The 27,892-nt window shown below is 54.5% G+C and overlaps 11 protein-coding genes across 11 annotated transcripts; 9 read left to right on the top strand and 2 right to left on the bottom strand.

Annotated features, from left to right (window-relative positions):
- Positions 1 to 1,628: 1,628 nt before the first annotated feature.
- On the bottom strand, positions 1,629 to 5,123 carry LINJ_35_1730 (putative cysteine peptidase, Clan CA, family C19; the record flags this gene model as incomplete). Its single annotated transcript, XM_001468956.1, has 1 exon — positions 1,629 to 5,123. The coding sequence occupies one exon, from the start codon at positions 5,121 to 5,123 to the stop codon at positions 1,629 to 1,631; it is 3,495 nt and encodes a 1,164-aa protein (XP_001468993.1).
- A 541-nt stretch (positions 5,124 to 5,664) lies between these two features.
- Positions 5,665 to 6,024, bottom strand: LINJ_35_1740 (dynein-associated roadblock protein-like protein; the record flags this gene model as incomplete). The annotated part of the gene is made up of 1 exon (XM_001468957.1): positions 5,665 to 6,024. The coding sequence occupies one exon, from the start codon at positions 6,022 to 6,024 to the stop codon at positions 5,665 to 5,667; it is 360 nt and encodes a 119-aa protein (XP_001468994.1).
- Positions 6,025 to 9,044: 3,020 nt separating this feature from the next.
- On the top strand, positions 9,045 to 9,467 carry LINJ_35_1750 (conserved hypothetical protein; the record flags this gene model as incomplete). Its single annotated transcript, XM_001468958.1, has 1 exon — positions 9,045 to 9,467. One exon carries the CDS (start codon positions 9,045 to 9,047, stop codon positions 9,465 to 9,467), a length of 423 nt encoding a protein of 140 aa, XP_001468995.1.
- A 711-nt stretch (positions 9,468 to 10,178) lies between these two features.
- On the top strand, positions 10,179 to 10,919 carry LINJ_35_1760 (conserved hypothetical protein; the record flags this gene model as incomplete). Its single annotated transcript, XM_001468959.1, has 1 exon — positions 10,179 to 10,919. The coding sequence occupies one exon, from the start codon at positions 10,179 to 10,181 to the stop codon at positions 10,917 to 10,919; it is 741 nt and encodes a 246-aa protein (XP_001468996.1).
- Positions 10,920 to 11,375: 456 nt separating this feature from the next.
- LINJ_35_1770 (conserved hypothetical protein) lies at positions 11,376 to 12,011 on the top strand (the record flags this gene model as incomplete). The annotated part of the gene is made up of 1 exon (XM_001468960.1): positions 11,376 to 12,011. The coding sequence occupies one exon, from the start codon at positions 11,376 to 11,378 to the stop codon at positions 12,009 to 12,011; it is 636 nt and encodes a 211-aa protein (XP_001468997.1).
- Positions 12,012 to 12,445: 434 nt separating this feature from the next.
- On the top strand, positions 12,446 to 14,104 carry LINJ_35_1780 (putative DNA polymerase epsilon subunit b; the record flags this gene model as incomplete). The annotated part of the gene is made up of 1 exon (XM_001468961.1): positions 12,446 to 14,104. The coding sequence occupies one exon, from the start codon at positions 12,446 to 12,448 to the stop codon at positions 14,102 to 14,104; it is 1,659 nt and encodes a 552-aa protein (XP_001468998.1).
- Positions 14,105 to 15,551: 1,447 nt separating this feature from the next.
- On the top strand, positions 15,552 to 16,547 carry LINJ_35_1790 (conserved hypothetical protein; the record flags this gene model as incomplete). The annotated part of the gene is made up of 1 exon (XM_001468962.2): positions 15,552 to 16,547. The coding sequence occupies one exon, from the start codon at positions 15,552 to 15,554 to the stop codon at positions 16,545 to 16,547; it is 996 nt and encodes a 331-aa protein (XP_001468999.2).
- A 1,022-nt stretch (positions 16,548 to 17,569) lies between these two features.
- Positions 17,570 to 18,955, top strand: LINJ_35_1800 (trypanin-like protein; the record flags this gene model as incomplete). Its single annotated transcript, XM_001468963.1, has 1 exon — positions 17,570 to 18,955. The coding sequence occupies one exon, from the start codon at positions 17,570 to 17,572 to the stop codon at positions 18,953 to 18,955; it is 1,386 nt and encodes a 461-aa protein (XP_001469000.1).
- Positions 18,956 to 20,334: 1,379 nt separating this feature from the next.
- On the top strand, positions 20,335 to 21,159 carry LINJ_35_1810 (conserved hypothetical protein; the record flags this gene model as incomplete). The annotated part of the gene is made up of 1 exon (XM_001468964.1): positions 20,335 to 21,159. The coding sequence occupies one exon, from the start codon at positions 20,335 to 20,337 to the stop codon at positions 21,157 to 21,159; it is 825 nt and encodes a 274-aa protein (XP_001469001.1).
- A 1,889-nt stretch (positions 21,160 to 23,048) lies between these two features.
- LINJ_35_1820 (conserved hypothetical protein) lies at positions 23,049 to 25,268 on the top strand (the record flags this gene model as incomplete). The annotated part of the gene is made up of 1 exon (XM_001468965.2): positions 23,049 to 25,268. The coding sequence occupies one exon, from the start codon at positions 23,049 to 23,051 to the stop codon at positions 25,266 to 25,268; it is 2,220 nt and encodes a 739-aa protein (XP_001469002.1).
- Positions 25,269 to 26,585: 1,317 nt separating this feature from the next.
- On the top strand, positions 26,586 to 27,038 carry LINJ_35_1830 (conserved hypothetical protein; the record flags this gene model as incomplete). The annotated part of the gene is made up of 1 exon (XM_001468966.1): positions 26,586 to 27,038. The coding sequence occupies one exon, from the start codon at positions 26,586 to 26,588 to the stop codon at positions 27,036 to 27,038; it is 453 nt and encodes a 150-aa protein (XP_001469003.1).
- Between the last annotated feature and the right edge of the window lie 854 nt (positions 27,039 to 27,892).

The following is a 27,892-nucleotide window of genomic DNA, read 5'->3' on the forward strand; positions in this document are numbered from 1 at the left end:
GGCGGGGGCGCGGGGGGGGGCACGGGTGGTTCCTCCTTCCGCTGCGGTGACGCTGCCATCGGCATGACTTCTTCCTGCTTCTTTTCCTTTCTGATAAGATCACCACGCACGCAAAATGACGAAGAAAAAGTAAAAGCAAAGAACACATTTCTTCGACGTGTGTGTCCATTCTCTGCCGCGCAGCAGGAGCCCAGCGCCACTCTGCTGCCCCCGGCCAGTCACAGACCCATCTCGTGGTGCAAAGCAGCCGTAGACACGCGCCAGTGCAGCAGTGCACCGACTCCGTCGGCTCAGCACCGCCTCGAGACCTACCGATCCGCCGCCTCGCATGTCGCCTCACAGCGGCTCACATCATGCCAGTCGCCATCCCTGGTGCATCCCTCGCGGTGGCACGCAGGTTGCCCACCACCAGTAGGCAGTGCGAGGGCCGGGCGGGGCACGTTCGAGTCGCGCTGACACGCTGCCCACCACATGGATGGCACACGCGTGCTCGCTGTCGCAGGCCGCTCCGACGCAACGCCGTCCACGACATGGCTGCCGGCATGAGCAGCGATGAAGCGCTCTGGCACCACCACGTCGCGGGTGCCTGGCCCCGCGTCACCACCGCAAGTGGCTCGGCATTGGCAGGGATAGGGGGTGCTGCTTGGCCTCCACACACACACACACACATAGTGGATGTGCTGGACCCTGAGGTGCAACGGTGAGGTTTCCCCCTCGCCAAGAAAAACAGCAAAAACGGAAAAAGAGAATTGAGAAAAGCGAAATGACGACAGCAGCCAAAAAGCACAAGACACCTTACCACACACGCACAAACGGAAGAGGAAAAGGGGACGTTACATTTTCTTCGTTGAACTGGGGAGAGGCGACGCGGACGCGCAACTCTGCTCCATGTTGTCAGGAAAGCTGCTTGTTTTGCTTCTGCCCCAACTTCGACCCGTTGACCTCTTCCCCTACGCCCTTCACCAGATGCATCTGCGCTCCCACGCACAAATAAAGAGAACGAGGTAATCAACCACGAGAACGGTAACGCCAGCACGTACGAACAGCACACGCGCCAAAGAAATCCGGTCATCGAGCACATGACCCAGACACTAACGGCACACTACCGCACCCTTTTATTGTCCGTGCGCGTAGTCTCCCGTACAGACGCGCAACGCGTACACACGCACGAACAAATAAGCGCGCACACAAATCATGCATAGGACAGAGAAGAGGCGCTGGTGGTGGTAGTGTGCGGGGTGTGTGGAGGGGGCGGAGAGAGGCGTGATAACAACACAGAAACAAGAGACAAAGACGGCAGCAAGAAAAGGTTGTGAATCGAACAATTAGCGGCCTTGTGTATGTGGGGGGGGGGAGGGGAGAAGAGCGCGGCGCGGCCGGAAGCGGAAGGTATAGAAAAGGGAAATCCTAAAAACAAAGTAGCAACGCAGACAGAGAGAAATAGACAGTGCGTGAATAGAGCAACGAGGTCCTCCTACAAAAAAAAGACGCACAGTTCAACATCAAGATGGCAGGCCACCAAGGGACTCTGCATAGTTTTTTTTTAAGGGAAAGCTCTTCGCGTGACCGTGCAGCGAGCATGTGAACCGGATGAAAGCGACAAAACAGAAGTATATATGTGTGTGAAGTCAGTTGAGGATCAGCACCTTGTCCTCACGCTTGCCCGTTCGCTTTGAGAGCGGGGCGTGCTCCAGTCCAATGAAAGCCGCTTTCGAAGGCTCGATCTGGTTCGGCTGGTAGCACTCTGGAAGACAGAAGTTGGTAATGTGGGAACCCATCAGGGCATCCGGTGCAATCACCTCTACCCGACTTTCCTTCACTAGACACACCTTCCAATCCTGCACGGCAGCGTAGATCATCTCCAGCTTCGCGGCGATGCGGCGTAACAGCTGATTCGACGTTTCGTAGAAGTTGACGTACATGCTGAAGGGCTCGCTGTGTGTCTCGATAGCGTCGCGACGCTGGCGCACCATGGTGAAGTGATGCACCTGAAACACCGCCTGGTCTGAAGAGGGAACGCCTGGGATGGGTGCAGGAATGTGCTCGATACGATACTCCGCGCTTTCTTCGAAAGTGTTGTGTTCGAAGACAAGCGTGTGGTTCTTGTCCAGTATGTTGTACACACGACCGCGCCACACGTCGACCAGACGCAGCCACTCGTGCGCGCTCTTGCAATCCATCTGCATGAGCCTCTTCACAAAGGTGATTGTGGAGTTGTTGGATGTGTTTTCTGGGTCCTCTTTGAGCAGCGCCGCCACCGCTGGGCAGGCACCGGCTGCGTAGTCTTTTTGAATCTCGCGCACGCAGGCAGGAAAGAGCAGGTCCGCCGTGATAGGAAGATCATGCGGCAGCAGAATCCAGTGCGTCGACACCACTTTGACATTGTCGCCGTACAGCTTGAACTGCAGCGAGTGCGCATTCTCAATTTCGGTGACGGTGTACTTGCAGTACTCGTAATAGAGGTACTTGGACAGAGCGGGAACCCGCGAACTGGCAGGCATCAGCAATCTCGCTAAAGTTGCACGATCGTGTTTCTTGCCCTTCATGAAGTACGGCAGCTCCGTTTCCGGGTTGTGGCGAGTGAAGCGAACGCGGTCGTAGTTCTCCATGTCGCCAATGAGCCGTGCGACGTACCGCTGAAGCTGCTCGTACGTCATGTCCTCTGCAAGCTCGGTCGCGATCAGCAGGGGATAATCCGGGTAGCGGTTCAGTTTCAGCTCCACTGGGATACGGTGCAGGAGAAAGTGCTGGTAGCTCTGGATGTCGGGGTAGAAAATGTTCGCTGGGTCCTCGTTCGGTGTGTCGAGTTTCCAGATCAGAATGTCACCCGAGTAAAGCTCGCTGCACGGCAAAAACTCGCGCGCCTCAGTTTCGCGCACCACTCCCAACGCCTCTTGCGGCATACCGCGCCTCACTTCGGTCATCTCCGCTTCATCCCTCGAGGAGAGGTCCTGGTTCGACCTGTAGGTCTCAAGTGAGGTGGCGCTCCGTGGCTTCGACGGCAGTGCCTGCTTCGCTTTCGGCGGCTTCTTCAGATGATGGCCATGCAGCTGCTTTGTCAGGTCTGGCAGATCGGCGATGAGGGAGCGCACATGTAACTCCATGCTTTCGAGAGCCTGCTTTGCGTCCCCGTTCGGATCACGGTGTAGGACGGTGCACCCTAGAAAAAGGACTTTGAGCTGCAGAGGGTCGTATAGCTTGTGGTGAAACACCTGGTACTCGCGGGACACGCAGCCCTGGTCGAGTTCAATTACTGTGGCGGTTGCTGGAGTTGTGACGAGTACGCAGCACTCCTTTGCGTTTTGCAAGAGCTGTCGCACCTTCATGTTCGCCCTGACCTGCTGAGAAAGTCGAATCTCTGACCCGCCAGTGCGCGATGAGGCAAACCATAGCAGCTGCTGCTCGGCGTCGACACCCAGCTGCCGCTTCACAAACTCCTCAAAAGCCGGCAACGCTTCGTCGTCGAGCGGAATGCGCAGAGTCTTATGAGAGGAGAACTTCTGCGCTGCCGGTCGACGCGACGTAAGGTACTCTTCCTGATCGGTGATTTCGTTCGGCAGAATAAAATGCACCCGCCCGTAGAGGTAGTCTTCCGCCTGCTCCTTGACGCGACGCTCGTGCTCAACACGCTCTCTTTCCAGCTGCTGCACGACGTGTTGTGGGACGTCATCGCTGCCGATCGGGCATAGAATGGAGCTCAGCTGGCTCGTGCGAATGTACACAAGCATGTACGCGTTGGCGGTGTTTGGAATCTCAGAACCCCAGTAGTTAAGCTTGAAGCCACCAAAGTTGTCACCAAACACTTCCTTCAGTTTTGCCGGGGTAACGGCTTCATCGTTGAACTTGTACCACGCGCCAGAGCACAGAAGGAAGCAAAAGTAGTGGCCAAAGCCGGTGTTTGACCCGGAGTGTACCAGCACGCTGCACAGGGTGTAATGCGTGTCCGTCGACGGAGACTCTGGCATGTAACGCGACAGATCCAGAGTGTTGTAGTAGTCCCAGCGCGTCAACACCTTTGTCTCGCCCTGCTGAATATCGTAGTCAAAGCGTGCAAGGTGCAGAAGAAGGATGGGAGGGATCGTCTTGAACCGGACGCCTTTCTCTGCACGATGATACGACTTTTTCCCATTGCATTCCAGGCAGTACTTGTTTTTTCCGTCCAGCACCTCGACCTGGAAAAAGGCGTCGAAGCTCGAGTATATGTTCTTCTTGTTCTTCACAACGAGTTGGAGGTCATAAAACGGTTCTTCACGGGAGCCGTAGTAGTTCGCCTCTTCCACCTTCACGTAGCTTTCCAAGGAGCCCGTGAAGAGACGATGAATCGCATTCTCCTTCGGCTTCGGATTCCCAGTTTCTGCTTGTTGAGCATTAAGCTTCTCCTCCAAATTGTCTAGAAGAACGCGCGTCAGCTCATGCACGTCGTGCTGGATAAAGCTATCGGATGCGCCCCATCCGAATGATTCAGTGAGCTCGCATGTGCCGACAGCGCGCGTCGACATCTGCAGGTGGCAAAAGAGTCGCTGCAGGGCATACGGAATGCTCCTGGGCACTGTCGACTCCAGGTCAGCATGCTGCTCCGCCTCGTCTTTTGTCGGCATCTGATAGATAATAGCCCTAAACGCTGTGATGTGGAAAAGAGCCTGGAGGAGCGAGTTGAGGTAGCAGGTCGCGCCCTGATTGAGCAAACCGTTGTAGTGGGAGTGGCAGGTCCGACCTCTTTCCAGGTCAGCTACATCCTCGCTCTTTGTCTCCTTTGCCGCAGATGAACACTGCTCTCTGTACGATAAGCTATTCACGCTCGCATAGCCGAGAAGAGGAGTGTTGGCGTAGAACGGACTCCACTGGCGTGCGCTCAGATGCCGATGAATCATGTAATTACCGTCAATTTTACCCGCACCGTGAAGCGCAGTGATGTGTTGAAGTGACCTCAAAAAAAGAGGAAAGAGGGATGGATCAATCCCGCACTGCTGGAAGACAGAGATCCGCTCCTTCCCTGTCATGGTCGTAAGATCAGCAATCGTGTAACTGCACTTTTCCAGTGCTGCCTCCGAGGGAAGCAGCTTTCTATTGAAGGCGGTGTCATTCCAAAAAACGTGCTTTGCCACGTCTAAAACTGCAAGCATTGTGATGTTGTACTGTGCTCCTTGTCTGCGTTGTGCCTGTACGTGTGTTTGTATGTGCGCGGAGTTTCCGGCGTTTTTTTTCTCTTTGCTTTTGTAGATGCTTGTTTGAACCAGCAGCTGCTGCTTTTGCAACCACAAGCTGGGAAGCGCCAGCACCTGCAGCTTAGGGTATGTAAGTCAATAGAGATGGAAAACGGAGGAAAAAGCTGAGAATAGCCGGCGTTTCGGAAAAGTACGCATAACCAAAGCCGCGGAGATGATGAAACGGCATCAATGGTAGTAAGGGAAGTTGAAATGGACACAGGCGAAAAAATGACGGAAAGACATGTTGCGCAACACGACAGTAAGACGGTGGGTCAACGGCATCTTTGCGTGACTATGCGTATTTCTCTTTGTCAAAGGAAGCCTGAATGCACAGCAAGGCTGCAGCGTGTTCACTGTTCGTATTATTTTGTCGCGCTTAGCTACATTCCTGAGGATAAACTATTTACATTCGAAACATTCCTCTCCTCTATCCCATGCCAGTGTGCGCGTAACGCAGCTACTCGACAATGTTTTGAATAACAATCAGAATGAAGTCCTTGTCTGGTGCAACCATGATCTCATTCTTTTTCGAGCGGATTCGAAGAAAGCACAGATCGTTCGTTGGGTCTAAGTCACGAACGCAATGGCGTGCTTTAGCAGCAAGTGACGTGATCAAGTGCGCATACTGGTTCTGCACTGTCGTGTCCTCAATAGTGCTTCGTATGGGAGTGCCTTCATTGTCCACTACGATGATGCCAGTCACGTTGGGGCGCTGACTGATGCGCTGAAACATTTCCGCAATCTCCGACATGGCTTTGCGCGTGCTGTGAAGTGAGGAGCGGTGGGCCGTAACTCTACAGTTGCTGAAAAGATTCATGAAAGGAAACGCAATAGCATAGGAGTACGTAGACAAATATGTGATAAAGAGAAAAGAGTACAAAAGGGATGGAGATGCAAGCAGAGAGCCCATTGAGACGCTTGTGTGAAGCGAGGTAGACACTCCAAAGAAGAGCAGCCACACTGTCAAGCTGTTTCAGCACTTCCAGCAGGTAGACATCAATATGTGTTCATCTTAATGGGGAAAATCGACGATACAGATGGAACGAAAAAGTAGCTTTGAGGGCCACCTCACAGCAGCTGTCGATAACTCTGTGCAGAAAACAGCATGCTTTGCAGCAAGTTTGCTCTGTTATGCCCATCCCTCACCACCTGCCGTTTCAAAGGAAGCTGATAGCAATAAAGACTCAAACACAACAAAAAGCCTAGCGGAAAAGTCGTCGACACAGAAATGACCGCGTCGTGGCCATAAGGCGAGAGAAGGATGTTTCAATCACACAAAGTCCATGCTGCCGACTCCCACAGCAGCCGCGAGCTCAGAAACCTCTAGCGGTCTGAGCAACACCCATGAGAAAGCTCATTCGTCATGAAGCTCGCATCCGTTCACGCACAGCTGACTTATTGTAAGCAGAGCGAACAGCTTATACGACCTCAGCAGTAAGAGGAGTAGGTGCGCATGCCCCGATGCCAGCGCTCCACAACGGCAAGGAAGAGAAGCGGCTGCCTCCGACGTAGACGATCGGCGATTCGGCAAGTACGGCACCGTACAGAATTTCCTTGGCATGGCTCGTAAGCACAAGAATAGATTTGCGACGGTGAAACGCATAGGGGAGAGCTGCAGAAGTATCATCAGTGGCCTTCACGCTTTGGCCTTCGGAGGACCTTCGAAATCTCGACGATGGCTCCGCCGCTGGTATATATCGAAGGACACAAGCGTTCTTTTCGATTGCGACTGTTCGGAGAGCGGTGTAAAACTGCAGCTCATGTGCACTGTTTTCTACTGGCAAGCTTGCTTACATGAAACGAGCACTACAGCTCTCAAGATATGCGCTGATGTCGACAAAAGAGCTCCTTTTCATGAGCTCATCATCACCTGAGGAATCCGATCGGGTGCACAATGGAGCATATGGGGCCTGTAATATCAATACCTGGCATTCCTTGAGTGATAATGTGCCGTATCATGTAAAGATTTTGCGGTGCACCGAAGCTCATGTGATCTTGCACAGAGGCGGCAAAGTCGCATATTGCACTTGCAACTGTGTCCCGCAGTCGGTGCTTTTCACCCAGTTAGAAAGGCAGAATGCAAAGCGATGTACTCCGAATACTTGGCACGTCTTCGGCGCTCTCTGACAGAATTACAAAAAGCGCGCCGAATTGCCCGCTGATCCAGTCCCCCTCTTCGAGAAATACAGCTGCTAGGATAACATCAGGCGAAACGTTCCGCTTGCGCAAGACGATGAGAAAAGCTTCTGAGAGGTCTGCTGAATCATTGCGGCACCTTCCCTGAGAGCACATGACGAATGCGCAAGCGGATATTCCAAACACGTCTTCGCAGCTGCCAAGCCTCAGCGAGTCAACGCGAACCATCGCTGAGTGATTTCTCTGGTAGTTTGCTCTTGCAATAGACGCGATCTGAGCCAGACGGCGTTCCCGAAGAAACAAAAGCGATCTTTAGCCCTTTCACACCTAGGGCGGTAAACAACAGCACACTCATGGCAAGCGCCACTAATCACGCGATTTGTGAGGCCATTGGCAGTCTACGCTATTCGTAAGTAGTCTCATGGAGACGGCGGAGCCGACGGGGAGAAAAAAAGGAGGCTGATGCCGGTAAGGTTGGCCAGGAGCAGCTTAGCGCACCGGTGGCGAGCGAATAGGGAAAAGGACCGCTCTTCAACGCGCCAAGATACCTTTTCTCTTCTGGAACGAGGAGGTGACAAAGTGGCTAACACCTGGTGAAGAGGCTCTGGCTTACCGCTACGAGTTCTCCCGTGTTCGCTAATCTCGCGCATGCGATGCAAAACTCTTCTACCTCCCGGAACTTCCTACGGAATCGGCTTCTTTGTAGTCTTCCCGTCAAACTGACCCATAGGGCCGAAAAAAGGTCTTCTGCCGCTTCCGACCTGCGCTGCAGCTACGAGAATCTCCATGACGCTCAGCTTCACCGATTAAAAGAGGGGTAGGGATAGGTTTCCGGCCGACCCCCCTTCCTCTGTTGCACCGTGAGTTATCAAGATTCCGCACCTCACGTGCAACAAAGAGAGAGTGAGCTTCTTCTGGTATGGCGGGAGCAACCGAAAGGGGGGCACAGATTAGCGGAAAGAGGATCAATTGACCTTCTACACACGCACATCCACAAGGTTCAGAATCACGGTACCAACATCAATCGCATTTTCGACGCTTGTATCTCTGTATATCTGCGTCTTGCCTTGCCAGCACTTTGTCTTTCACGCGGTGAAAGTGCTGGTCTTAGATCAAGCAGACTTCATCCCGGAAAATAGTGGTATTGACAAGCACATGTACGCATGAGCCTATAGGAGAAGCGAGCTCACGCTTGTGACACAGAAACAGACGAACTCATGCAGAAAGCACATGCGAGAATCATGGACCTGCTTTTCTCAGCTATTTCATGAAAAAAGGAACCACAGTTTTGCGAAGTGCAGCCACTTTGAAAAGCATATCGGGAACTGCTTGGAGGAAGAAATGGCAGCGATGAAGGGGCCAAGGGAGGATCATTTCCTCGGCGCTCACATTGCTTTTGCGTAGATCAACTTTAGGATAGAAAGCATCTTCGGCTTGGATAAGCGCTGAGAACGCCCTTCAACAGAAAGCCATTGTTGTCCGCATTCGCTTAGCATTATGGTCCCTTCAGCTGGCTGTCACCTCTACTGAAATTGTTCGGGCCTTAAACTCTCTATGCCTCCTCAACTTGACTGCCGACCAGTGACGTATGACTGCATGCTTTCCCTCACGCTGTCTCATGCCTATCTTTTCCTTGGTACTCCTTAACAGTACCAGTTGCACAAATACTTGAAAAGGAAAGGAAATCTTCTATCTTACAAAATGCTGCGAACAAGGCTATCTCTAGCGCCGATGCTGTCGAAGGCGACTCGACTACAACTAGGGAACATCAAGACTGAATATGGCACAGTGTCAACAGCTGCTGGCTCAGTCGAAAAATGGGGTTTTCTTTTCGGCGGCAACATGTACCCTATCGTTAGCATAAGTTTTAGCATTTTCATGGTGTGTGCCACCGTTGTGGTAGTCGCCACGTACCAACAGTACCGCGATATGGCGATAGTGACCGAGCACATTTCGTACGAAGATGTCAAGGACCGCTGCCTTACTCCAATGCCCGGGTGGGCTCGTCTCCGCTCTTTCAGTATGGCAACTCCGCAAGGCCCTGCAACGTTCCGCGATCCGACTCCCTTAGACTGGCTTCCGTTCGAGCTCAAGCTGGGATACGTCAAGCAGTCCTCTTATTAACGACGACAGAAAGGAAACAGTATTTTTTTTCCTCGGGGCAAGTGCATTGGCATTTTCCCCGCTATTCTGATGTTTCGCTGGCTCGCTGCGTGATTCATGCTGGCGTCTTCATTTCTGTCTCACCTTTTTTCTTGCTTGCCCTAGGATTCTTTCGCTTGTATATTTATTTTTGAGTGTTACGGTCGTCGAGTAGGTTGCCGCTTTTTTCTTTCCTGCAAAGTTGTAGCACTAGCCACAAGAATGTGTGCCGTTGAGAAGGAAAATGCTTGTACTCTCATAGAAGAAGGTAAGAAGCAAAGTATTCTAAGTCGCTGTATTTTGTGAGTTTTTTTTCTCCAAGCTTGACTCAGTGCTTCGGAATTCAGTCCCCGAATTACAGGAAAAAAGTAGCACAAATCCCGAGCGCCAGCGTACAAAATCTTGCCGTGGTATCTGAAAAAAACTGTAGAGCAACTGCTCCGCGTATAGAAGTGGACCTTCAATACCCGTGCTGCCGAGCGTCCTTTCTCTGTTTCTCCCGTAGCTTTCCCTGCGCGTGGTGGGAGAAGAAATGCATTTATGTAACTGGCTTGATACTCATTCTCAGTTGAAGAATAACCTCCCTTCTCGTCCCCCTGGCTTTACTTTTTGTTGTTCGGCTACACTTCAGAAGTTTCTTTTCATGCACTTGAAGGAGAACCACAGACACCTTGGTCAGACATTCTCTACAAAATGATTCCGCCGCCTGTTTTCAGCAAGCCCCCGGAGCTGCAGTTCCGCGCGGGAAAAATGAAGTATGCAGGCGGAATGGTAACAGCCGACAAGCGAAAGGGCTACCTTTCGTTTTTCTCCAGTGCGAACACCGTTGAGATGATCTGGGCATCGGAGTCTGAGAAATCGGCACCCATGGTGTTGCCTCGCGGAAAAACCACCGTTAGCTTTGTGACCCAGTGCAAGACAGGTCGTGTCCTTTTGTTCGAGGTAAAGGAGAAGGACGAGAAAAAGCAGTACTTCTTCTGGCTGCAGGACAAATCGGAGCAGAAGGACAGTGCTTATTTAGCAAGCCTTGAGAGCATGCTCGCAGAGCGAACGGCCAACAATCGACCGAAGACAACCGTCAACCTTGAAGATTTCAAAAAGATTTTGGCGTCAGTCTCCAAGTCGAAAAAGGATGTAAAGCTGACTGATGTTTTGTCTTCCTCTATTGTCACTGAGGAGCTGAGCAGCGACCCTGCTTATTACAAGGCGAAACTTATGGACTACTTGCCGAGAGACGGTGGAGAGCTGGATGACATTCTCTCTCAAGTGAAAAACCCGCAGGTTTCGCAAGCGACGGCGCTTCTGGAGGTTGCGCTGCAAGACCCTGCAACCTACAAGCAGCTCTGCACCTTATTCGGTGTTCCAGATACCGACCCCAACGGAGGCGTTTTGGCGTTTCTCAATGGAATCATTGCGGCGGCGAAGAAGCCCTAAGCGCGCTTTTTTTATAGGACGCATGCGCTCAGTGCATTTTGTGCTGTCGAATTCTCGGCTTGCTGTGGTATTGTACTGGAAAAAAAAAACAAAGCTTCGCAAAGAAAATATATTGCTATTGGACGGGTTCTCGAGGGCTAAAGATTCTTTTGGGTCTTGCGGATGGGGGTTGGCGACGCTTTAAAGCCATCTGCACCACCTATACTAGAACTGAAGTGCATGGTCGCGATGTTGAAGACGGTAAGCATTTACTGCGGGCTCGCTTTGTACTGAAATCTTCAGTGCCACCAAAACAACTAAAAAAAGCGTATATATATATATAAAAGCACCAATATGCTCAGCATCTTTCTCATTTCTTTTCCCCCTTTTGAGCTCCCTTCATTTTGCGCTGCTCTTGTGTATTCCTTTTCCTGCGGTATGCTTGACGTTTAGACTACAGAACAGCACAAGCCAGTAATGATGAGAAAAAGCGCACGCCTGTGGCAGGGAATTCAGCCTGAGCTTCATCGCTATTCTCACGCCACATTTCATGAAGGAACGCATAGGCAGGCCCCTGGCGATTCTACACCGTGGCGTGATGTCTCTTCACCAGTCAACAGGTTCCGCGCGTGGTGGTTGGCGCCGGCGGCCAAAGGAAGTGTTATCGCTGCCTGGTGCTTGACATGTGTTATCGGCGCATATTGCTTTAGCATTCAGCAAGATGCAAAGGGGACTTACCTTCTGAATAATGTTCTGCTTCGCAATCTGCATGAAGAGTCACAGAGAGCTAACGCCAACGAAGGGCGCGCGGGTGAGCTACAAGAGGCGATGCGGCAGTATCTTTCGGAGGAAAAGAGCCGCAAGCGAAGCGCCGCCAAGCTGGAGGAGTACGTGGCGTCTAGTGAAAAGATGAAAGCCGGGATTGTGAATTACGAGTTAGAACTGGTACGAGAGCGAGGGAGAGCCGATGCCGCACACGAGCGCAATCAGCAGTTACTGAGGGAGCTGATGTCTGTGCGAAGGGAAATGGCGCAGGTTCAGAAGGACAACGCCACTTTGGTCATGGAGGTAGAGAAATTGCAGCGGCTACTGAAGCGTTTCGGTCAGCTATGAGTAGAGATTGAAGTGAAAAATTGATTAGTGACACTATCTTACATCCTACGCCACTTCGGCGGATTCGCTGCTGCCGAAAAAAAAACACGGAAAAATGTTAGGGTACTTCCAGCAACGTACTGCTTTCCGAACTTTGGAGGCTGCAAAACGAACAAAAAAGACGAAATGGGCGTCAAATTCTTAATTTTACACGCTGATGGTGTGCTGCAATAAATCGCAGTTTTTCCCTTTCAACCGCAACCGCTTATTGGCTAAACCCTTTGATCGAAGCTGCAATTCAACCCTAGCCATCTTGCTATTATTTTTGATCCCCCACTCTCTTTCAATATTGCTACTCTGCTTCTGTTATTTCCTTAGGAGAAACTGGAAAAGCTCACCATTTGAAACACAAAGGAGGCAAAAGGAAAATCAGTGTTCTTGCATTGAAGGAGGCGATGAGGGAGCCCAAGGATGAGATAAGGAAGTTTGCGCAGGCGTACAAGTACAACTTGAAGCCGTTGGCGGTCAGCCGCTTTGCCAGCTTCCTGAAAAAGTATGACACTGGTGAGGAGTACCGTCGCGATCTTCTGCGCGACTTGTTCAGCTTGATTGGGGAACAATGCTGTGACAATCGACTCGTTGATGAATTGAAGGCAGAAGCGGTCATCAGCTTGCAAGAAGCAAAGATAAAAGGATGCCTAGGCACCGACGGGCCATCTTCCGTGCAAGTCGTCTCCCTGGGTGCTGTTCCCAAAGTCTTTGTCGACGAGGTAAGTAACGAACTGAGGGTGAGTAGTTCCTCGGTTGCATTAAACCGTCTTCAGTGCCTCAATCAACGCTATGCACTCGCTCGTCGGCGTTGCTTGCGATGTGGCCTCTACCACAAATCAGTGGATCAGCATGCGCAACATGACGGCTCCCTGGCTCTTTTGCCCATCTCCGCGCTTGAGGGGCTCGATCCAGGCCTCCAAGTCGCTGTGCTTGGGCTCTTGGTCGTGCAGGATGACGAAGTATTCTTGGAGGATTTAAGGGGACAGATTAAACTGAAATTCAGCGAGGAGTCGCGGGTCACGCCGCACGGCTTTGTGGGAAATGGGTTCCTGACTGTGGTGAGCGGATTCTGGGTGAACGGCACTCTCCAGGTCACTCGAGTGGACCTCCCGCCGGCAGAGCGGCGGGAGGTGACGTTGCGGGATGCCGGCTCTAGCATGGACCTATTCGGGTTGGCCCCGCCCAACCCCATGGAGGCTTTGCGAGAGGAGAAGAAGCGGGTGCAGAGCGTGATCATCGTCATGGCGCACGTGCACCTCGACAAGGCGGGCACCATGAGCAAGCTGGCTCGCTTTTTTGAGCGCATGCAGGGCTTAAGTGAGTCAGAGCTGCGCGACGTCACTTTTGTCTTCACCGGAGACTTTTCGTCCTTCCCGCTTCACTTTGGCGACGCGTCTCACTTGCCTGATATCTTCGACAACTCGGACCGCTTTCAGATCCTCTTAGACGGACTAGGTCGCTGCATCGCCGCCAATGCTCCCACTGCAGCACAGCACAGTCATTTTGTGCTTATCCCGGGCCCCAGCGACATGACTGCCTTGCAGGGCTTTCAGCCGCAAACGCCCATTGCCACACAATTTGCCAAGGGTGTGGAGAGTCGAACAAAGAAGCTCACTCTTGCTCCGAATCCGTGCCGGTTGCGCTTTCACACACACGAGGCTATCATCGCTCGCCGTGATTTCCTGCGCGATCTCCAGCGCGGCGAGTTGCTCTATCCGTGGGACCGCTATCGCACCACGGAGCGTACCGACGCGGCACTGGATCAGGGCGCTTCTAGTGGGGCTGGGGCAGCCACCACAACGTCGTTTGAGCGCGTTACCAAGACACTGCTAGACGAGGCACACCTGTCACCCAGCATTGATGAGGCGGTTTTGTGGAGAGCAGACGACGCCTTGCGCATCCCGGTGCTGCCGCACACGATGCTGCTGTGCGACTCAACAGAGCAATGGGAGTGCCATTACAAAGGCGTTCATGTCGTGAACCCCGGCTCCTTTGCCGTCAACGGCACATTCCTTTGGTACACCCCAGCAGACGGGCAGTGCAGCCTCAATAGACTGGAGTAAGGAGTTGTCTTGCTGACGCAACCGCTACTCACACGTCACTGGCTGTCGCGTAGCACGCGCACTTACGCTTGCGGCTGTGTATTGCTTCGACCGCTTCCGTGAAAGCGGGAGGGTTTCACGACCGAAGAGCCCATTTTTTACTAGAGGCTCGCTATTTCTTTTTTTTTTCCGCGCACTTTCCTGTTACCTGGTGTGCATCGACTCATAGAAGTTCGTGCTCATAGATGCGAAGGACGCGCGCGTAGTTGCTCAGTCAAAATGAAGCGCATCCTTTTTTTTCGTGTGCTCGCTTGACCAAGTCAAGCGAACTCTGCTTCATGACCGCCAGTCCTTGCTGCTTTTATTTATTTCTGGAAGAGGCCGCTCTCACGACGAGAGGGGGGCACCTCACCGTTGCACCTCAGGGTCCAGTACATCCACTATGTGTGTGTGTGTGTGGAGGCCAAGCAGCACCCCCTATCCCTGCCAATGCCGAGCCACTTGCGGTGGTGACGCGGGGCCAGGCACCCGCGACGTGGTGGTGCCAGAGCGCTTCATCGCTGCTCATGCCGACAGCCATGTCGTGGACGGCGTTGCGTCGGAGCGGCCTGCGACAGCGAGCACGCGTGTGCCATCCATGTGGTGGGCAGCGTGTCAGCGCGACTCGAACGTGCCCCGCCCGGCCCTCGCACTGCCTACTGGTGGTGGGCAACCTGCGTGCCACCGCGAGGGATGCACCAGGGATGGCGACTGGCATGGTGTGAGCCGCTGTGAGGCGACATGCGAGGCGGCGGATCGGTAGGTCTCGAGGCGGTGCTGAGCCGACGGAGTCGGTGCACTGCTGCACTGGCGCGTGTCTACGGCTGCTTTGCACCACGAGATGGGTCTGTGACTGGCCGGGGGCAGCAGAGTGGCGCTGGGCTCCTGCTGCGCGGCAGAGAATGGACACACACGTCAGAACGAAAAAAAAATGATACGAAAATTAGGATACCGCAAAAGCGGATCACACCCAATGGAGGCTGACCGACACGCGATGCCATAAGTTGGCAGACGGAAACTGTCCGATAGGACGAACGGTCGGCAGATAAACCCATGGAATAGCCGTGCATTTTCGTGCTACGCTCTCCAACTGAAGAACCAAAAGCGTTAGATGTACCTGCTCACACAACGCGACTAGGCGTGGAAGAAAAAGTTTATTTCGTGCTTGTCCGTCACATCTTTCCCTTCTTAACATCGATTTACATTTTCCGACGGTCTCCTCGGGCGGGTATCTGGTGCGTGGGCGTTCGGGGAGACACAGGGCCGCACGCATATATCGGGCTCACCCCGGAAGCCACAGAAAGAGACGCACACACACGGTTATACGCACGCACGCAGAAGGTCACCGAAGCATCAAGGGTGGCTCTGAGAAATCGGAGCGCGACTGCTCAGCTCTGCTCTTCTTGAGGGTAGCCGCGCGCAGTCCATCATGAAGCGTCCTCGAGGTGGCTACACGGACTCCAACGACGAGCGCGCCGACAAGGTGCATGCCTTCATTAAGAGTCTGCACTTTTCTGTTCCGCTCTACCGCCTCCGTGAGCAGCAGGACCGCCGCGAATGCCCCAAGTGTCACAAGCGTCGCCTCTTCTACTGCTATGACTGCCTCATTACCGTACACCCGGAGTCCCACCCACCACCGCTGGCACTGCCACTTAACGTGTACGTTGTGCTGCACCCTAACGAACTTCGCGGCAAGAGTACTAGCTTGGCTGCGTCGACCATTTCACCCGACTTGCACATTGTAGAGTATCCGGCTGTGCCGGAGCAGCTGGAGCCAGAGCTCACGCTGGTCTTGTATCCCGGCGAGCAGAGCGTGGAGCTGCACGAGGTGAAGCATCTTGACCAGTACAAGCACGTCGTCTTCATCGACAGCACGTGGCAGCAGAGCAAAGCGATTGCAAGGGATGAACGGGTGAGCAAATTTAAACACGTCCGCATCAAGTCGCAGACGTCGCTCTTCTGGCGCTTCCAAAACAATGATCCGACCTACCTCGCCACTGTCGAGGCGATCTACTACTTTCTGCGCGAGTACATCACACAAGTGAATAAGCTGAAGGCACAACCGGAGCACAGTGGCAGAAGACTATCACCACCGCCCGTGCACCAGGTCGAGTCAAAGGATAGCAAAGCCTCCACGTCGGCCTCCAGCGAAATGAGTCCGAAGACCGCCGATGAGGTGGCAACTAGCACCGACGCCACCGCCTTCTACCACGGGGAAGTGGATGACCTCCTCTTCTACTACATCAACCAGTACATCGGCGTCCAGCAGCGCTACACCAGTGGCAATCCGAACAAGTACACCGACCGCCACTTCAGCGGGTACATTATCCAAAACACTTCATGGGATGCGCTCGTTGCGCCGCCGCCGGCTGACAGCAACACCAGCGAAAAGGTGACCGAACCGCCACGCGAGACCGTCGAGTAAGGGTCGGGCACGCACACATGTGTTTCTCTTTGAATTTGTGTGTGCGTGCGTCTGAGTTGGTTCGAGGCTTCCACGCACTCAGAAGGCGAAGCAGTCGTACAATGACCGCGTTCACCTGCATATCACTGGTGTTTGCGTGTGTAAAACGCATGCCTTGGGCGCTTCTTCTCCTTCAGTGCGATTGCCAGAGAGAGAGCACGCACACAAGGTCGTTTCTCCAACAGCCCCTCTCCCCCACCCGTAAACACGCGTAACGTTCATGAAAACGAAAACAACGCGAGAAAAAAAGCTTATCGAGTCGCATCAACCCCTTCATGTGACTTGATCTTCATTTCAGTTTCCAGCGTCCGTGACGCAGGTCGGTGCTTCGAACGAGGAAATAGTCCTCTCTCGTTGCACACGAAAAAACACAGCCGTGCTGCGTACGCAAGACTTTTACAGCAGCTTTTTCTCTCTGTGTGCGTGTGCGAGCTGCCGCTCCTTGCAACAAGCGACGCAAAGGGTGCGCTGGGCAGAGCGGATCTCGCCTGCCCTCCTCCACTTCCCCGAGGAGGTGCGCTGTGATGGACGATGCGTCTGCGCCCTATTTGGGACAGCCCGGACACACAGAAACGTACATGCTTATGAATGCACATGCACACCGCCCTCCTCCTCCGTGCAGCATCACTCTGTCTCATCGCCATCGCGGCGCCTCTCGCTGCGTTATAAATTGCCCAGCGCACCATTTCTCCCCGCCCCAGTACATACACTCACGCGTCAGAGCACGCACGCCACACTGCCCGGCATCGACCCGCGGCCGAGTCGAAAACGTGCGTTTGTGTGTGACTGGAGGGTCGCTCCACGTGTCCAGCGCATCCCTACACCCCTCAAAGCTGCTTTCAACACATCCTTCTTTTCTGTCTTGCGTTGCTTGTAACGATACTCCTCATTTTGGCATCTACATCCAGAGACACACACACGCACACAGCGACAAGGTAGGCGCTTTTCTGTCGTCTTTAGTGTGGCAGTTTTCTCTTCCCCGAATGCCGCCGAAGCGAAAATTGGCGACGCGGAGCGGCGGCGCAGCTGCAAGCGCGTCACCTGTGGCCGCGCCGCATGTCGACGGCAAGGATATCTGGTTGGCGACGGATGCCCTGCAAAAGACGAATGCGATGCGCAACTACTTCCAACTTGAGCGGGACCGCATCATCGCCTTCTGGAACATCTCCAAGAGGGAGCTCGAGGGCATCAAGGAGTCGATTCGCGAAAAGGAGCAGGAGAAGGCAGAGCAGGCGGAGCGGCATGAGGTAGAGAAGCAAATCTTCAAGCAGAAGATCCGCCACCTACTGTACGAAAACCAGGTTCAGCTTTCCACCATGAAGGAGGAGGCGCAGCGTGCGCTGACAAGTCGGGAGGAGGAGTGCCGGACGAAGGAGAGAAACGCTGCCCGCAACCTGCGCGACACCAAGCTGGCGGACCGTGAACTGGAGGTGCGGCATCTAGAGCAGCAGCGCGCGCTGCTTACCCAGCAGGACAAGGAGATTGCAGAGCAGCAATCTAATTTTGAGCGAGAGATCAAGGAGATGCACCTCCGGTACGAAGACTTGCTGAAGAGTGTGCGTGAGGAGATGGACGAGGCCCGGAAAGAGGAGCTCGGCCGCATCGAGGAGCGTAAGGAGAAGCACATCGCGGAGCTGAGGGAGACCCACGAGCGCACCTTCAACGAGATCAGGGACTACTTTAGCGAGATCACCTCGAACAACTTAGAAACCATTCGAACTCTCAAAGATGAGGTTTACGCTCGAAAACGGACCGAAACCCACAATGAGCGTGCCATGTACGAAGTGGCGCAGCGGAACAAGAGACTCACCGAGCCACTCGCCAAACTGGAAAACCAGAAAAAGGTCCTCGGGTTGGAGCTGGAAAACTACCTGGCAGACAAGGAGGCCCTTGCTGAGGTGAAGCGGTCCGTCAAGGATACTCAGCAGGAAATCCAAACCGTCTCCTGGGAGCACGAGGTCCTCTCGCAGCGTTACGCGAAACTTGTCGAGGACCGTGATATCATCTTGAAGAAGTACAACGCCATGCTCCAAGACATCCAACGCAAGTCAGCGTTCCGACGTGTGCTGATCCAAAAGAAGCTGGAGCTGGTGCAGACGCAGTTGGAGGGACGCGATGCGAAGCTGACGGAGTTGCTGAAGCGTGCGAACATGAACCCGGATGAATTGAAGGAGCTGGAGCAGAAGGTGCACGACCTCATCTCGGAGAAGGACAAGACGATCGAGGACCTGAAGCAGCTGCTGTCCCGCCTCACCACCCAAAGCGAGCGCGTTGTCGCTACATACGAGTCCTACATGGAAAATAATGGTGTGTCGGGGTGGGTTGGCACCTCAGGCGCTGCATCTGGGGCAGCGTCGATTCGTGCATGAAAAGAGAAAAAAGCAAAGACGAGTAGTGTCACTAGAGCACTGTTTTTCCTCGTACCTGCTCGTCATCGATCATGGTGCTCGCGCTGTTTTGGTGCTTACTCACCGTATAGGTCTGCTTGTGATGGTGGTGCTTGTCGGCGCGGATGAAGGAGCCGTGCACGGCCCTGTCCTGAGCCGACTTCCTTCCCCTCCTTTTTTCCCTTTGCGTGTGAGTGCGTATGCTCCAGCGGCCTTGGAGGGATGCCTTCAGAGGCGTATGTATGCTACTGTCAGGCTTTGTTGTCCGACTTCATTTTTTTTTTTGCTATCCTTTGTTTGGTCTTTCAAGAGGTTATCATTGCGTCTGCCATGCACACGCAGTGAGCTCACACACGCATGCGCGCGGATCCGTGACACGCCCTCCTTTATGGGCTTCTGTTTCAAGGGTGCTTTCCTGTCGGCCTGTTTCTTGGTTTCGGTGTACGTACTGCTTTGCCTTTGCCTGTGACGCTCTCTCGTGTGTGTGTGTGTGTGTCGGCGCATTCGGTATCTGGCTCGCTCTTCGCCCATCTCTGACTCCGCTGCACACCTCCTACACACTCGCTTCGCGTTGTGTTTTCATGTATGCTATCACTCCGGTGAGTGCTCGTTCCTCACAACTTTCCCCTCTCGGCTTCGGCCTCGTCCAACTCGTTGCCATAGCGGACTCGCTTCCCGAGTCGACCCACCGACCAACCCACTTCGAAAAAGCCTGGAGGAAGAGAGCAACGCTCCTCCATTCAACCTCCTTTCGAATACACAAGCACACTTACTCACACAGGAAACGGGAGCAAAACATAGGCCGCACCGCGTGCGCACGCTCCTCTGTTTTTTTTTGTTTTCGTTTGCAGGGGGGCGGTCTGACGCTGCGATTTCAGTCTCCTCGTCGTTCCGCTGATTCAACTTACTGTTTCTCACGCACTTTCCTCCCCTCTCCTCCTCTCTCCTTTTTTTGCTCTCCCTCATCGCGCCGGATCTAAAATTGTGGCCAAACGCTCGTTTTCACGTTTGCCATTCTGTGCGTGCGCTTCACACCACCACACACGCTTTCCCGCCCTTATACCGGCACGAACGCACTCACACGCTGACGAGACACGTGCAACAGCGAAAAAAAAAAAGGTACGCGTCCGCGAGTGTGCAGCCCGTTTGTGTGTTTCTGTGTGTGTATCTCAGCTCGAGGTGTGTGCAAGAAGAAAAGGGACGACGAGTTCGCCAAAGAGGACAAAGAAACCGACAGTATCCCTCCCATCGTCCCCTTGCACCGTTACGCACGCAACGGCTCCTTCTCACCCACCCCGAAAGTCGAACGCAAGCAGGAGGAAAAAAACGAAAACGATCAAACACGCACCACCAAAGAGCCCATGCCCGTTTACGATATCGCCGCACGGAAGCGAAAGAATCTGCTGCGCCGCCGGGAGGAGGAGGCCGCGCACGCAGAGGACGACAAGGATCACTCCCCGGATGAAGACGAGGAAGACGGCGAGGACTTCGAGGATGATGAATATGTGGACTCGGATGAAGAGGTAGAAGAGATGGAGGAGGCGCCCCCGAAGGCGCCAGCGGCTTCGAAGAAGGGAGCAGCCGACGCTGCATCCAAGTCGGCTGCCACTGCTGCTTGTGCCACCCGCGTGGAGTTTAGTGAGCCGGCGCAGTGGGTGGAGCGGATGGCCCTCACGTCAACCCGCTCCCTCCCGAGTGACCTCAACGCCGATGACGACCCAAAGCGCGAGGAGGCGTTTATTCAGCAAACGCTGCTATCCGTGACACGTGGCATCTCGCTTCTGGAGGAGGCTAATGTGCCCTGGAAGCGACCGGATGACTACTATGCCGAAATGTACAAGAGTGACGTGCACATGAATGATGTGCGGCAGGCGATGGAGGCCTCGAAGGCGCGCATCGAGGCACAGGCGCACCGCCGCTCCATGAAGGAGCAGAAGAAGTACGGCAAGGAGGTGCAGGCAGAAGTGCTGCGACAGCGTGCCAAGCACAAGCGCGACATGCAGGAGAGCTTGAGCGACTGGCGCAAGAAGCGACGTGGTAATGGCTCGCTGCAAGACATGTTGAACGACGACGATGACGTCGATAGGGACGCAAAGCGCTCCAAGGCGCAGCGCACGCCTCGGGCGCGCAATCTGCGCCCGGGCGGCAACAAGCGACCTGGCAAGAACGCGCGCCGTCGTCGCTGATTTGCTGGTGTCTGTGTACATACCCGTTACAGGGGTGGCTATGGAACATATGGAGCTGTGCTTGGAGCCGTGTGCCTGCACATGCGTGCCTTTTTTATGTTCCTAATGATTTTCTGATCGGTTAATAAGGTGAGCCCACCAGTGCATCTGTGTGCGAGCAATGTCTACCTCTCTCTTCTCTTCCACTGGGCCTTCATCATGCCGCTATTCCTTCGCGCGGAACAACGTGAGTTTGGAGTGTAGCGCCAGCGGAGGAGGAGAATGCGTCGGGCTAAGAGCAGGGTTCGTGGTGGCATCACACACGCGCATAAACACAAACAGCTGTACAGGCGCCCAGCCAGTGTCTAAGGATGAGGAACACAAAACGCAAAAATAAACGCCTAAAACGTTCACATGCGTACAGCGTCTCATCGTGAAGTGGAACATGTGTGTGCATCGGCCTCCAGACAACTTCACATGTTCAGTGTGGCTGAGACTCATCGCGATGAGGGGCGCGCTTGCGTGCTTGCACTGGTGCGTATGCCTGCCGCACATCCTTGGCAGTGACCACTTCCCTTTTCCAGCACCGTCGTGATCCACTTGCGGCGCCGCAACTCGAGTGAGCTTGTGATGCGCGCAAAGCAAGAGAAAAAAGGGGGCGCTGGGTGCTGGTAGTGGGAGAGGAGGCTCTGCTGCCCGTGTCTTTCTCTGCGTGTAACCCTGCTTACCCTTTCGCTGTCTCCACTCCGATGTGTGGTGTTGCTGCTTACTCTCTGCGCCGCCTCTCCGCATTCGCGCCTACCACTGCTTTCTCTCTCTGTTTCTTTCGCTATGATCGCTTTTCCCATTCTATCCCGTGGTCTCTCTCTAACTGCGATACGCTCACCTCGCTCACCCTTGTCATGATCTGGGCCCCTGCTTCTTCACATTATCCCGCATTGTATCGGTGTTTCGACAACACATGCCAAACAACCAACAAAAACAATAATGGGGACTCTGTAGTGTTTATTCACGAGAACCACTCGTATTTCTCTTCCTACCTCAGCACTACTCACTCCCACCGACAGGTTTTGTTGGACACCTCTCCCTTATTGACCACTCCATCAGTCTGCCCTACGTCGTTGCACTGTCGTTGATTTTTTTTTTTTACGTTCTTCTTCCCTGCCTTTTCGTTGATCTTGTTCGACAGCTGCACGCACCGCTGCCTGCCGTCTGGTTCGACTCGTTTCGCACGCCTCGCTCTCTTCTTCCCTCTCTAGCGTTGCCCTTCTTTTTATCATCTCTGCCATTCGCATTTCTGAGGGAACAGAAACCAACGCGTCGCCTTTGTTCGTCTTTGCTGCTGTGAGAGAGTGTGTTGCGTCCGTTTTTGACACGCACGCACGCACGCACGCATGCATACATACACACTCTTTGCCTCTCCGTCGTTGTCTCTCTCAGTAAACGCTTTATTTTAAATATATTTTATATTCTCGTTGTGCTCATCGGTGTTCCCTATCTGTGCCTCTGCTCTCTTCATATTTTTGTGTTCTCCCTATTCTGCTTTTGGCTGGTTTCTCGTGTTTCTCGGCTGGGTGTGCGTTGGAGTCGTCGTCGTTCTTGTTAGATTGCCCCCTCCTCCCTCCTCCGTCCTCCTGTGCTCCTCTTTTTTTCACCCTGCCGCCGCCCCACGTGGCTCTGGTACGGAGAGTGCACGTGAGCCCAGCACACCTACATCTGGTGCCCTCTGCGCACGCACGCGCTTCGACACATGCACTCGTAAGCTCATACAATCATTGTAGACACGCAAACCATAAAAACAAACAAGAAACACAGGCATCCGCAGCACGTGAACAGCATCCGCACAAAAGTGTACTCTACGACACACAAACACACAAACAGCACGCAACTAAATTCCCCCAAAACAGAAGATGCCGTCTGAGTCTTGCCGGTGGTACCCAGATACGGTGACGCATCACAAACAAGGTGACAGCTACACTGTCTCTCGTGGCCGCAACTGCAATCCGTTCGACTTGGCCACCTGTGATGCCCGCATCACCGAGTACACCCGCGCCAACTGCCATGAGGCGAAGGCGACCGCCGTTATTAACGCGCTGCACCCCCAGTTTAGGGGCCTGGCGCACGGAGTGAGTTGCGAGTTTCTGCTGCGTTCGTCCATCACGCAGCTCGGCGTCAACGCCGTGAATGTTGGGATCGAAATCGACCCTGAGCAGCGCCGCGCCGTTGTCAAGATGGATCTCGTCGCCCTGACTCCCCTCGCAGTGCTCATGCTGGACTACATTGCGGTCGGTGCCCACGTCGGCAAGCTCTTCGCCTTGGAGTCGAATCGTGTGGTGCGAAATACGGACTACATTACTCGTCTTCTGCACGCCGTCAATCAGCGTGGTCAGCCGCTGCTCGTGTACGGCACCGGTGAGGCGCCCAACTGGGACCTGAAAATCGTGGATGGTCGCGTGGTGGCGTATCTGCCCGTGCTGCCTGGGACGTTCACGTACAGTGGCGAGATCCATGGGCTGCTGCCCACGATCGGAATGGCGCTGCGCAGGGGTACCGCGTACAAAGACCTCATCCGCCTGCATCAGGAGTTCCACGAGGGCTACACGCGCGTCGCCGCGTCGTCAGGGGTTCTGATGGTGCGTGGGTACGCCATGCACTTCCGCACTGTATTTGGCCGCGTGGTGGACAGCCTTTTGCCGAAGGGGTTGCACTCCATGAGTTCTCGCCTCATTGAACCGGAGGAGGGCCTGGCGGATGCCTCCGCTCGGGAGCGCGTGCTTGTTTTCTACGGCGACTCAATCGACGATCTCACCCACGTTCCCATTGAGTTCTACACGCTAGAGTCGTACCGTGAGCAGGTGCCCTTCTCACTGCGTAAGACGCTGGCGGACCGCTGCAGCACGACGAGCAGCATCCTGCGTGCCTTCAAGAGTGCGCCGAAGGGCGACCTGCCGTGCTGCGCGTACGTGTGCAAGGGCGGTCAATTCACGGAGATGCACGCCGACGACTGGATCGTGACGGACCCGAAGCAGACGACCTACGTTGGGATCGAGAATCCAGTTGAGCAGCAGGAACTGGTGCAGCGGTACACGTATCAGCAGTGCGAGTATGCGATCTTGTCTGCGATTGCGATTGGCGACATCACCAGCGACGGCGTCCTTTTCACTCGCTACTTCCCGTCCCCGTGCTTAAAGTCCCTCATTCTGTCCCGCGCGGTGTGTAAGAAGCTGCGCGCCATCTTTTTCACCAAGGCATCTCGCCACTACGGCTCTTTTTTTAGCCAGGAGGATGCGGCGATGCTCGGCGACCTCAACACGTTCGGCATCGCCGTCTTTGAGGTCAACGAGCAGAAGGGGGAGGTGTACCAGTACATTCGCCGCCCCGGCCGCGACGCGGGCGCCTTCGTTCCTCTCGAGCGTCGTCAAGAGTATGTCAACGCCACCTTCTTCGGCGTGTACGGCTCTAACCTCGTGGCGGGTGACTTTGAGGCGGAATTGATGACGCTGCTGAGTGGCATACTGCATATCAAGAAGACGTGCCAGCATCCGCTCTTGAACGAGACGAAGCCGCTGGCGCTCGTAACGGGCGGCGGCCCTGGCGCGATGGAGGTCGGCAACCGTGTGGCCAAGTCTCTAGGCATTCTCTCGTGTGGGCTCATCGTCGACTTTGGCAGCGTGGCTGCCAAGCCGGGTGCGACCATCAACGAGCAGAATCAGAACCCGTACGTGGAGGCACACTTCACGTACCGTGCTGACAAGCTCGTGGAGCGGCAATCGGACTTTAACTTGGACTTTCCCATCTTTCTCACCGGTGGCATTGGCACGGACTTTGAGTACGCATTGGAGGAGGTGCGACGCAAGGTGGCGACTGTGCCACCCAACCCGGTTATCCTCTTCGGCACGCCGGAGCACTGGGGTGCCAAGATCTCGGGCCGCTACCAGGCCAACCTGCACAGCGGAACCATCAGAGGGTCGGAGTGGATTTGCACCGTGCCGTGGGTCGTTTCCACTGGCGCGGAGGCGCTGGAGGTGTACCGGCATTTCTTCGAGGGCAAACTGCCGGTGGGGCCGAACAAGCCAACAAATGATCGTGGGTTTATGGTGGCTGCTGAGTACTTGGCGAAGGCGAAATGAATGTGTACCTGTGCTCGAGTGTGCACGCACGCGTGGAGGAGCAACGCAACCAGCTCCTCAGCACTGCGCACTGAGGGCCAGTCCGGAGGGTGGTGCCTCAGCTGACGGGACCAGAGGCCCTTTCTCCTTGCACTCATTGCCTTCCTCTTTTATTTTTTTTTTTGATGTTTCGCTCACTGGCTGGCACGCGTGGTGGTCGCATTGCTTCGTTGTACTCCGCTTCCCTTAGCTGTCAAGGCCCGGGGTGTGCATCAGCGAATCTCTGCCTGCTCAGGCGGGGCGGGGAAGAGACCACCCATTGTGTTGGAGCGTTGCTTTCTTTGTACCTGTCTTTCATCGCTCTTGTCTACCGCTTTTGTGGTCACACTTTTTTGGCTTGGCGCTCCGCCTCCACTTCCTCCGTCGGTTGGTCTTTGCCCTTTTCGTTTAGGGTGGAGGGGCTGCACAGGGCCGCGGCGGCACCATGGTGATTCCTGTCTTTTTCGCTTGTACTCCCTCCCCTCCTCCTCGCCTTCACGACGAGAGGGGGGCACCTCACCGTTGCACCTCAGGGTCCAGTACATCCACTATGTGTGTGTGTGTGTGGAGGCCAAGCAGCACCCCCTATCCCTGCCAATGCCGAGCCACTTGCGGTGGTGACGCGGGGCCAGGCACCCGCGACGTGGTGGTGCCAGAGCGCTTCATCGCTGCTCATGCCGGCAGCCATGTCGTGGACGGCGTTGCGTCGGAGCGGCCTGCGACAGCGAGCACGCGTGTGCCATCCATGTGGTGGGCAGCGTGTCAGCGCGACTCGAACGTGCCCCGCCCGGCCCTCGCACTGCCTACTGGTGGTGGGCAACCTGCGTGCCACCGCGAGGGATGCACCAGGGATGGCGACTGGCATGGTGTGAGCCGCTGTGAGGCGACATGCGAGGCGGCGGATCGGTAGGTCTCGAGGCGGTGCTGAGCCGACGGAGTCGGTGCACTGCTGCACTGGCGCGTGTCTACGGCTGCTTTGCACCACGAGATGGGTCTGTGACTGGCCGGGGGCAGCAGAGTGGCGTTGGGCTCCTGCTGCGCGGCAGAGAATGAACCCGCACATGCGGAGCGAAAGATGTCTTTGTGTTTTGTGCCAACTCCCTGCTTCTGAGAAAAGTGCATCTCGTCTGCGGGCTCTGCACTGCGGGTTGTCATGCATTTTGATGACATGTCTTCTTTTACCACCGCACTTTCCGTCTTTTTGGCGTTTCGCATTCACTAAGCAACGCACGCTCAAACACACTTGCGTATGGATCCGCATACGGCACACACACAGGGTAACGGGACACGAAATCCATCATGTTTTCTGGGTTGCATTTTCGCGGCTGGATTGTTATGAGTCTTATCTCGGTCCTTCTCTTCACCGCCGTCGCTGTTCCAGCTGCCTACATCCCCAAAACATTCTGGCGCACCATCTACGTCGCTGTCGTCACGCCAGTGGTATGGGTAGTCTACAATGTCGCCCTCTACTTTGTTCTCTGCCGTCCTATGGCGCACTGCACTAGCATGTTTAGCCGCGGTGAGTGCTGCAAGACTAAGCACGCTGACGACACAGGCGATGTCACACTCTTAACGAAGGAGATGTACCAGCTGAACAACGTCTTGCACTCCCTCAAGTGCGAGACGGCGGAGATGAATGCTGCGACGACGCTAATCAATAATCAGCTTGACGGGAAGATGGCCGACCAATCGCCGCAGAAGGGCGCCTACAGCTCTTTCACAGAACTGACGCCGACGATGCGTTCGCCATGACGCCCCCAACACTTTGTGTGCAGATACAACGCAAGGTGTGCTGGTCTTTTTTTTTTCTCGTCTCTCTTTTTCCGCACGTTTCGGACGGCAGTGCGCTGCCCGTGTTAGTAATTGCGCTCTGTCTCTCTGTCTCTGTTTTGTGCCTATTATCTTTGCCGTCTCTGTCGGAGAACGAGGGTGGCATCAACTTTTTTTTTGATTGCTCCTTTTTTTTTAAATGGCTCATTGGCCACTCTTTGGGTGGCCGCACGCACGTGCGTGCGTGCCCAGGGTGCGTGAGACGTGTTTTGTTTGTCTGTGTCTTTCATGATTCAAGTACTGGACTTTTATGTGAATCGCCCGTTCGCTACCGTCTGAGCACTTTTCTGCCCCGGCTCATGTTTTGGGTAAGCTTGCTCAGATGCCGTTTAGCGCATGAATGTTTTTTTTTTGTTCGCTTGCCTCCACCACCTTTTTTTAACTTGTGTCTCCCCCGTTGCGTGGCTGTGCCACACCCCCTCTGTTCCTCCGCAGCCTACGTCTTCCTTGGTGACTTGCCGCTCTGCCTCTCCTTGATCTTCTCATCCGAGTCTTTTCTCAGCGGCGGCATTAGACAGACTCCGCTTTCGAGGTCGGTCCTCTCTGTATGATCGCTTTCCCGCACCGAATTCAGGGACCTCTTCCCCCTCCGCCTCCCCCCGGCGATGTGTTGTGTGTGTGTTTGCTGGGGGGGGGGCACCGCAGCAACACAAACGCAAAAGTGAGGAAACACACTACAGAGGTGCGCGCACCTTCAGGGAGTGGGAAGAACAACACGTGCATTCATGTTTGGAGGGCGAAGAGACGTGGAAACTATACGTGCGTGTAGAACTATG

The sequence above is a fragment of the Leishmania infantum genome, chromosome 35 (assembly GCF_000002875.2).
Source record: "Leishmania infantum JPCM5 genome chromosome 35".
In the NCBI taxonomy this organism is placed as follows: Eukaryota; Euglenozoa; class Kinetoplastea; order Trypanosomatida; family Trypanosomatidae; genus Leishmania; species Leishmania infantum.